Genomic DNA, 10,140 nt, shown 5'->3' with positions numbered 1-10,140 from the left:
TTAAATTAAGACACAAAAATATATATTCATGAATTTCTAAGATATAGACCATTTTGACTTTGTAGCTGTGGTAACTACTGACAACACCTGATCAGTCTGAGGTACATTTTTGCATCGTCTCCACTCCCGAAGTCATATCAAAGACAGTACTGTGGCCATGTCTTTGTTATTTGGGACAAGTAAGCTGATCCTAGATCTGTGTTTCAAAGACAACTTCTACCAGCAATGTTTATCAATCTAATTGATTAGAGATGTAGGCTAATTTAATGTAGTTTGACTCCCAAAATGGGAATATTTGAATAGCCTATTATTGAAAAAAACATCATATTAAATACTATCAAGCCAACACGATAAAGGTTATTTTCAGACCTCTTCCCATTGGCTCATCGCTCTCTGACGTAGTGGCTTTACAGGAAATGAACCAGTACCATAAAGCAATGCGACCGTGACAAGGAAGGAATTCGATTAATGCCCCGGGTACGCCGGGTTAGTGCTGATCGCATTAGTTTTTAAACTGGGCTGCCTCCTGGTGGTGAGCCGGGTGAAAACTGTCAAATCAGACGCTGAAGTTCTCTGAAAACAAAAGTGACGTATGTTAAGCACGTGGATTAATGAGTTAGGATTCAGTGTTTTACATTACATTTTACATTTAAGTCATTTAGCAGACGCTCTTATCCAGAGCGACTTACAAATTGGTGCATTCACCTTATGCGTTTTCACATGCAAAAGTGTTAGATCTTTATAAAAACGCATATATCGCTTTACCCACACTTCCCAAGGAAAACTATTTGTAAAGAAATTGTAAAATATATTATATATTAAAAAAATACATGCTTTGTGTTTCTGAACGATTCATCATGTTTTGTTGATATTATGGGCAGAAGATGCTCGATGAGAAGGTTGCTCCTCCCTCAAAGCGTTTGCCTGGTAATGTAATGTGATGTGCCATAGACCGGTTTTCCCCGGTTCAGTCTAATGGAACTACCTCAATGCTCGGGAAATCAAGAATGACGCTTGAAAAAACCTCTAGTTTTGACTGGCATTGAACATTCATATAAATATAGCAAGCAAATAATATACAAGGAATTTAGTTCATCATCAAGGTATGTTGACTATTAGTTTATATTACAATATTTGTATCTTATCGATGCAACTTCGTTTAGCGAAACAATGTAAATCACATGCAATGTCAGAGAGTAAATTGACTTATCATCGTCACGTGATCATCTTTAAGGTCCCGAAGTGATACATTGTACCTTGAATTGTAGCAAATAGAATAAGCATTAAATGTATTGTTGAGTTAATAAATTAAAAATGTCTTAACCAAAACAAGCAGAATACTTACATTTCGATTATAGACTATATACTGAAATAACATGACATTGATGACAATACTTATCTATTTATTTTAGCCACATATTTCCTGCTGTTCAAAGGTCATGCATAGGGTTTTTAAGGTAATCATATACCCATTTGATTCTTATAAAATGCAATTCAAATGCTTTATGACCTTAGTACAGCTGTCTTATCATAGCCCAAGATCTATGGCTGTATTAGTCAATGTTTGTAAACAATTTATAACTTATATGTTTTAAACTATCATGACAATCTCAGACTGTCAAACCTTGCATCCATAGCGCTGTCTATGAATTTTAGAGTGTTTACATTTCCCCAGCCCCATCCCTCAGTTTACCCCAAAAGTTGGTGGGTCAGACTGTTGAACTGGCAGATTGTGGCTTTAAACAGCAATAGCCTATTATGGTTTTCCCCTCAGCCCATTCACTCTATGCAGCTGTCATTGTTGAATTATTGTAAACGTGAGTCTAAACCCTTAACCTTTGTTCCCCAGAATGTCGCAACGAATTAACGATGTTGTGCGGCTGTGTTGCGAGTTATCTGCCAACCAACAGATAAAGACCACGGTGAAGGGATCTTCCAAAGGGGCGGTGGCAGCAGGGGGACTAGCCTTTGCAGGAGGACTGGTTGGAGGCCCCCTTGGCATCGCTGTGGGTGAGTGAGGATTATATAAATCACGAGTTGTTTGTCTTCCATCTAAATGAGAATACTTACACAACTTGTCCTCTCATATAGTAGTGCGAACCACCACATTTAACCATGGAAAAAGGTCTGGGAATATGGCTGAATATAAACAGTGTAGTTATTCTCTCCGCAAGGCAATCAAACAAGCGAAATGCCGGTACAGGGACAAAGTGGAGTCGCAATTCAACGGCTCAAACACGACACGGGGCAAAAAAGTATTTCCACCATAATTTGCAAATAAATTCATAAAAAATCCTACAATGTGATTTTCTGGATTTTTTTCTCATTTTGTCTGTCATAGTTGAAGTGTACCTATGATGAAAATTACAGGCCTCTCTCATCTTTTTAAGTGGGAGAACTTGCACAATTGGTGGCTGACTAAATACTTTTTTGCCCCACTGTATATACTGTATTTTATACCATCTATTGCACCTTGCCTATGCCGCTTGGCCATCGCTCATCCACATACAGTTGAAGTCGAAAGTTTACATACACCTTAACTCCCACAATAAGTTGGGTGAATTTTGGCCCATTCCTCCTGGCAGAGCTGGTGTAACTGAGTCAGGTTTGTAGGCCTCCTTGCTCACACATGCTTTTTCAGTTCAGCCCACAAATTTTCTCTAGGATTGAGGTCAGGTCTTTGTGATGGCCACTCCAATACCTTGACTTTGTTGTCCTTAAGCCATTTTGCCACAACTTTGGAAGTATGCTTGGGGTCATTGTTCATTTGGAAGACCCATTTGCGACCAAGCTTTAACTTCCTGACTGATTTCTTGATGTTGCTTCAATATATACACAAAATTCTCCAGCCTCATGATGCCATCTATTTTGTGAAGTGCACCAGTCCCTCCTGCAGCAAAGCACCCCCACAACATGATGCTGCCAGCATGGGATGGTGTTCTTCGACTTGCAAGCATCCCCCTTTTTCCTCCAAACATAACGATGGTCATTAAGGCCAAACAGTTCTATTTTTGTTTCATCAGACCAGAGGACATTCCTTCAAAAAGTACGATCTTTGTCCCCATGTGCAGTTGCAAACCGTAGTCTGGCTTTTTTATGGTGGTTTTGGAGCAGTGGCTTCTTCCTTGCTGAGCAGCCTTTCAGGCTATGTCGATATAGGACTCGTTTTACTGTGAATATAGATACTTTTGTACCTGTTTCCTCCAGCATCTTCACAAGGTCCTTTGCTGTTCTGGGATTGATTTGCACTTTTCGCTCCAAAGTACGTTCATCTCTAGGAGACAGAACGCGTCTCCTTCCTGAGCGGCATGATGGCTGTCTGGTCCCATGGTGTTTATACTTGCGTACTATTGTTTGTACAGATGAACGTGATACCTTCAGGCGTTTGGAAATTGCTCCCAAGGATGAAGCGGACTTGTGGAGGACTACAATTTTTTTTCTGGGGTCTTGGCTGATTTCTTTTGATTTTCCCATGATGTCAAGCAAAGAGGCACTGAGTTTGAAGGTGTGCATTAAAATACATCCACAGGTTTTTTAATTTTTTTTATTTCACCTTTATTTAACCAGGTAGGCTAGTTGAGAACAAGTTCTCATTTACAACTGCGACCTGGCGAAGATAAAGCAAAGCAGTGCGACACAAACACCACAGAGTTACACATGGAATAAACAAACATACAGTCAATAATACAATAGAAAAAGTCTATGTAGAGTGTGCGCAAATGAGGTAGGATAAGGGAGGTAAAGTAATAAATCGGCCATAGTGGCGAAATAATTACAATATAGCAATTAAACACTGGAGTGATAGATGAGTGTGCAAGTAGAGATACTGGGGTGCAAAGGAGCAAAATAAATACAATAAATAACAGTATGGGGATGAGGTAGTTGGATGGGCCATTTACAGATGGGCTATGTACAGGTGCAGTGATCTGTGAGCTGTTCTGACAGCTGGTGCTTAAAGTTAGTGAGGGAGATACGGGTCTCCAGCTTCAGTGATTTTTGCAGTTTGTTCCAGTCATTGGCTGCAGAGAACTGGAAGGAAAGGTGGCCAAATGAGGAATTGGCTTTGGGGGTGACCAGTGAAATATATCTGCTGGAGCGCGTGCTACGGGTGGGTGCTGCTATGGTGACCAGTGAGCTGAGATAAGGCGGGACTTTACCTAGCAGAGACTTATAGATGACCTGGAGCCAGTGGGTTTGGTGACGAATATGAAGCGAGGGCCAGCCAGCGAGAGCATACAGGTCGCAGTGGTGGGTAGTATATGGGGCTTTGGTGACAAAACGGAAGGCACTGTGATAGACTGCATCCAATTTGCTCAGTAGAGTGTTGGAGGCTATTTTGTAAATGACATCGCCAAAGTCAAGGATCGGTAGGATAGTCAGTTTTACGAGGGTATGTTTGGCATCATGAGTGAGGGATGCTTTGTTGCGAAATAGGAAGCCAATTCTAGATTTAATTTTGGATTGGAGATGCTTAATGTGAGTCTGTAAGGAGAGTTTACAGTCTAACCAGACACCTAGGTATTTGTAGTTGTCCACATATTCTAAGTCAGAACCATCCAGAGTAGTGATAATGAATGGGCGGGCAGGTCTGGTCAGTGATCAGTTGAAGAGCATGCATTTAGTTTTACTTGCATTTAAGAGCAGTTGGAGGCCACGGAAGGAGAGTTGTATGGCATTGAAGCTCGTCTGGAGGGTTGTTAACACAGTGTCCAAAGAAGGGCCAGAAGTATACAGAATGGTGTCGTCTGCATAGAGGTGGATCAGAGAATCACCAGCAGCAAGAGCGGCATCATTAATGTATACAGAGAAAAGAGTCAGCCCGAGAATTGCATAGCGGAGAAGGCACAGGGAGATTCGAAATGGTCGGTGATCTGTTTGTTGACTTGGCTTTTTAAGACCTTAGAAAGGCAGGGTAGGATAGATATAGGTCTGTAACAGTTTGGGTCTATAGATTAATGATGTCGCTCTTGCTGCTGGTGATTCCCTTTGAAGAGGGGGATGACCGCGGCAGCTTTCCAATCTTTGGGGATCTCAGACGATATGAAAGATAGGTAGAACAGACTAGTAAATAGGGGTTGAGACAATTTCGGTGGTTAATTTTAGAAAGAGAGGGTCCAGATTGTCTAGCCCGGCTGATTTGTAGGGGTCCAGATTTTGTAGCTCTTTCAGAACATCAGGTTACGTGAAGGAGAAATGGGGAGGCTTGGGCAAGTTGCTGTGGACCCCCCACAGCAACACAGCAACAGCAACTTGCCCAAGCCTCCCCATTTCTCCTGGGGAGCAGGGCTGTTGACCGGGGTAGGGGTAGCCAGGTGGAAAGCATGGCCAGGCGTAGAAAAATGCGTATTGAAATTCTCAATTATCGTGGATTTATCGGTGGTGACAGTGTTTCCTAGCCTCAGTGGGCAGCTGGGAGGAGGTGCTCTTATTCCACATGAACTTTAGTGTCCCAGAACTTTTTGGAGTTTGTGCTACAGGATGCAAATTTCTGTTTGAAAAGGCAGGCCTTTGCTTTCCTAACTGCCTGTGTATATTGGTTCCTAACTTCCCTGAAAAGTTCCATATCGCTGGGGCTATTCGAAGCTAATGCAGTACGCCACAGGATGTTTTTATTCTGGTCAAGGGCAGTCAGGTCTGGAGTGAACCAAGGTCTATATCTGCTCCTGGTTCAGAATTTGAATGGGGCATGCTTATTTAAGATGGTGAGGAAAGCACTTTTAAAGAAAAACAGGCATCCTCTACTGACGGAATGAGGTCAATATCCTACCAGGATACCCGGGCCACGTCGATTAGAAAGGCCTGCTCGCTGAAGTGATTGACAGTGATGAGGGGTGGTCATTTGACCACAGACCCATTACGGATGCAGACAATGAGGCAGTGATTACTGAGATCCTGGTTGAAGACAGCAGAGGTGTATGTGAAGGGCAGGTTGGTTAGGATGACATCTATGAGGGTGCCCGTGTTTACGGATTTGGGGTTGTACCTGGTAGGTTCAGTGATCATTTGTGTGAGATTGAGGGCATCTAGCTTAGATTGTAGGATGGCCGGGGTGTTAAGCATGTCCCAGTTTAGGTCACCTAGCAGCACGAGCTCTGAATATAGATGGGGGGCAATCAATCCACATATGGTGTCCAGGGCACAGCTGGGGGCAGAAGGTGGTCTATAGCAAGTGGCAACGGTGAGAGACTTGTTTCTGGAAAGGTGGATTTTTAAAAGTAGAAGCAAATTGTTTGGGCACAGACCTGGATAGTATGACAGAACTCTGCAGGCTATCTCTGCAGTAGATTGCAACTCCGCACCCTTTCGCAGTTCTATCTTGTCGGAAAATGTTATAGTTAGGGATGGAAATTTCAGGGGTTTTGGTGGTCTTCCTAAGCCAGGATTCAGACACGGCTAGGACATCCAGCTTGGCAGAGTGTGCTAAAGGAGTGAATAAAACAAACTTAGGGAGTAGGCTTCTAATGTTAACATGCATGAATCCAAGGCTTTTACGGTTACAGAAGTCAACAAATGAGAGCGCCTGGGGAATGGGAGTGGAGCTAGGCACTGCAGGGCCTGGATTAACTTCTACATCACCAGAGAAACAGAGGAGGAGTAGGATACGTCTAAAGGCTATAAGAACTGGTCGTCTAGTACGTTCGGAACAGAGAGTAAAAGGAGCAGGTTTCCGGGCATGGTAGAATAGATTCAAGGCATAATGTACAGACAAAGGTATGGTAGGATGTGAATACAGTGGAGGTAAACCTATGCATTGAGTGACGATGAGAGAGATATTGTCTCTAGAAACATAATTTAAACCAGGTGACGTCACCGCACGTGTTGGAGGTGGAACTAAAGGGTTAGCTAAGGCGTATTGAGCAGGGCTAGAGGCTCTACAGCAGGGGTCGGGAACCTTTTTGACTAAGAGAGCCATGAAAGCAAATAATTTGGAAATTTATTTCAGTGAGAGCCATATAATATATTTTAAAAGTGAATTCAACTAAATGTCAGTATAATAAGCCTCTGAATTTGTCGAAGTGCCGCTTTACATTCGACCGTTTCATCGATGTAATTTTGTCATTGCAAATTAGACACACCGCAGAACCTGCTCTCTCCACAAAGGCGAATTCTTCGGTCCATTCGTCCTGAAATGTACTATACTCGTCATCTTTTTTTCTTTTCGCCATCTTCTTCGTCGAAGGGTTTGAGCTAATGACCGAGCAGACTGATTCAAAAGGAGGCGTTTACCTGTTTTACCTAGCAACGGCCAACGTAGGCCAGTATCATTTAATTAAAATAATGGACAATTGCTCCTGCAGCCCTGAACAGGACATGAGCAGTGAAAATCGATGGATGGATTAAAACAAGTGAGAATAGGCCTCCCGGGTGGCGCAGTGGTCTAGAGCTCTGGGTTCGCGCCCAGGCTCTGTCGCAGCCGGCCGCGACCGGGAGGTCCGTGGGGCTTTGCACAATTGGCTTAGCGTCTTCCGGGTTAGGAAGGGTTTGGCCGGTAGGGATATCCTTGTCTCATCGCGCTCCAGCGACTCCTGTGGCGGGCCGGGCGTATGGCTTCCGGGTTGGAGGCGCGCTGTGTTAAGAAGCAGTGCGGCTTGGTTGGGTTGTGCTTCGGAGGACGCATAGCTTTCGACCTTTGTCTCTCCCGAGCCCGTACGGGAGTTGTAGCGATGAGACAAGATAGTAATTACTAGCGATTGGATACCACGGAAATTGGGGAGAAAAGGGGATAAAATTAAAAAATAATAATAATAATAATAATATTCTCACAATTTTTATTTTTTTTTATTTTATTTTTTTAATCTGCGAGCCAGATGCAATCATCAAAAGAGCCACACCTGGCTCGGGAGCCATAGGTTCCCGACCCCTGCTCTACAGTGAAGTAAGGATATAATCACTAACCAAAACAGCAATGGACAAGGCATATTGACATTAGGGAGAGGCATGCGTAGCCGAGTGATCATAGGGGTCCAGTGAGTAGCTCGACGGGCTGGAGACACGGCGATTCAGACAGCTAGCGGCCGGGGCTAGCAAGCTAGCAGAAGGGCCTTAGAGGGACGTCGCGACGGAAGAAGTCTGTTGTATCCCCCTCTTGCTGCTACCGTCGGCAGTGAAATAATCTGTCTGTAAACAATTGTTGGAAAAATGACTTGTGTCATGCACAAAGTAGATGTCCTAACCAACTTGTTAAAACTATAGTTTGTTAACAAGAAATTTGTGGAGTGGTTGAAAAATTAGTTTTAATGGCTGCAACGAAAGTATGTAAACTTCCAACCTCAACTCTATTTATATGTACCAATTCTCATTCAACCCTTTAGATGTGTGTGTTTTAGGTAGTTGTTGGGAAATTGTTTGAATACTTGTTAGATATTACTGCACTGCCGTAAATAGAAGAACAAGCATTTTGCTACACTCGCATTAACTTCTGCTATCCATGTGTATGTGACCAATAAAAATTTGATTTGATAATGTTGTGTGCAGGGTTGAGATCACACGTAAGAGGTCCATACACAGAAACATGTATAAAAAATGGCTCATAGTCTATAACACATTTTAAACAGTGTTAAAACAAGGTTTCCAAAGAAATTGATGATTGATTTCAGACATACATCCTTACCTCATCATCCTTGCCTCTTTCTCATTATCTCTGTCAGGGGGTGCTGTCGGTGGCCTACTGGGATGCTGGATGACCAGTGGACAGTTCAAGCCGCTGCCTCAGATCATCATGGAACTGACCCCGGTGCAGCAGCAGAAGCTCTACGATGACATCATGGCCATCATGGGCGAGGTCCAGTGGACCGACATGGCCCAGCTGACTGCTCTGGTCATGGGCAACGCCACCCTACAGCAGCAGGTGACCGCTGCCCTCCTGGGCTATGTGACCAAAGAGCTCCAGGCAGAGGTGCACTATGTAGACTGACAAGGCCTCTATCAGAGAGCACATCTCTTTAGGGTTTTCAAAGGAAAATGGAAACGATGCTGGTATGACATTTTGCACAATGTCAAAGGACAATTTAAAAATGAAGGACAAGAAATGATTTATTAAAAGTGGGGCTGTACACTCAAGGATGAAAACCTCCATGGTCTCTGAGAAGGGAAGGAGCCACTGATTGAAAGTGCATGAAATGAGTTGTGGCTAATTATTTCAAGGGTTTGTGTGACTGTATTGACAACCTGAGTTAAGAATTGTGTGAAAAGAAATACAACCTTTTAATCCTTTCAATTCTGTACTCCTGGATGTCACTTATATACATCTGTGAAAGCTGGCACTTATCAAGTAAGTTGTTTCTCATAGACTGGTGTGCTCTGCAAGTTTAACCAGCGAAAATATAGGGGCCTAAGTAAGACCGCCTAACACTTGTTGAGGGTTTGGTCAGTCATACTCAGACCACAGTCTTTTTATGCATTCGGTGCCAAAAATCAAGATCATTTAAATAAGTAACATTTTGACAAACTGACATTCACATGCTGATACACCGGGATTCACACCCATCTGGAATGTGTTGATGATTGTAATATTATCGCTGATTATAGAGCAGGGGTGGGCAACATACGGATCCGGCCGCGAAGCTATTCAATATGACACGGGGGAGGTTTGAGTAAAAAGAATACATACTGAACAAAAAATATAAAACGCAACAGTTCATATGAGGAAATCAGTCAATTGAAATAAATTAATTAGGCCCTAATCTATGGATTTACTTGTTTCTTTTTTTAAATGACACTTCTCCAGAACGACTTACAGTAGTGAATGCATACATTTTCGTACTGGTCCCCCGTGCGAAACAAACCCACAACCCTGGCGTTGCAAGCACCATGCTCTACCAACTGAGCCACACAGGACACATGACTGGGAATACAGATATGCATCTGTTGCTCACAGATACCTTAAAAGAAATGGGCCTCACAATTGTCCTTAGGATCTCGTCACGGTGCATTCAAATCGCCATTGATAAAATGCAATTGTGTTCACTGTCTGTAGCTTACGCCTGGCAATACGATAACCCCACCGCCACTATGGGGCACTCCGTTTACAACGTTGACATCAGTAAACTGCTCGCCCACATGACGCCATACACGTGGTCTGCGGTTGTGAGGCCAGTTGGCCAATGTCGTCCTGACTGCAGGAGGACATTCCTGCAGTCA

The 10,140-nt window shown here is 43.3% G+C and overlaps 1 protein-coding gene across 2 annotated transcripts; it reads left to right on the top strand.

Annotated features, from left to right (window-relative positions):
- The first annotated feature begins 957 nt into the window (after positions 1 to 957).
- zgc:112052 (protein C19orf12 homolog) lies at positions 958 to 9,683 on the top strand. Of its 2 annotated transcripts, XM_055939816.1 has the most exons (4): positions 958 to 1,103; positions 1,413 to 1,457; positions 1,850 to 2,010; positions 8,649 to 9,683. In XM_055939816.1, the coding sequence occupies exons 3-4, from the start codon at positions 1,851 to 1,853 to the stop codon at positions 8,912 to 8,914; spliced, it is 426 nt and encodes a 141-aa protein (XP_055795791.1). In that variant the 5' UTR covers positions 958 to 1,103; positions 1,413 to 1,457; position 1,850; the 3' UTR covers positions 8,915 to 9,683. The 2 variants fall into 2 exon arrangements, with proteins under 2 accessions (XP_055795791.1, XP_055795790.1); XM_055939815.1 differs by lacking the exon at positions 1,413 to 1,457.
- The last annotated feature ends 457 nt before the right edge of the window (positions 9,684 to 10,140 follow it).

Source organism: Salvelinus fontinalis, chromosome 12, assembly GCF_029448725.1.
Source record: "Salvelinus fontinalis isolate EN_2023a chromosome 12, ASM2944872v1, whole genome shotgun sequence".
In the NCBI taxonomy this organism is placed as follows: domain Eukaryota; kingdom Metazoa; phylum Chordata; class Actinopteri; order Salmoniformes; family Salmonidae; genus Salvelinus; species Salvelinus fontinalis.
Note: the sequence above shows the minus strand (reverse complement) of the source record. Positions and strands in the feature narration are given on the sequence as shown.

Coding starts and splice junctions, on each gene's coding strand:
- zgc:112052 (XM_055939815.1), top strand. CDS start 1,851: ATGTCGCAACGAATTAACGATGTTGTGCGGCTGTGTTGCGAGTTATCT. Junction 2,011..8,648: donor CCCCCTTGGCATCGCTGTGG/GTGAGTGAGGAT, acceptor TATCTCTGTCAG/GGGGTGCTGTCGGTGGCCTA.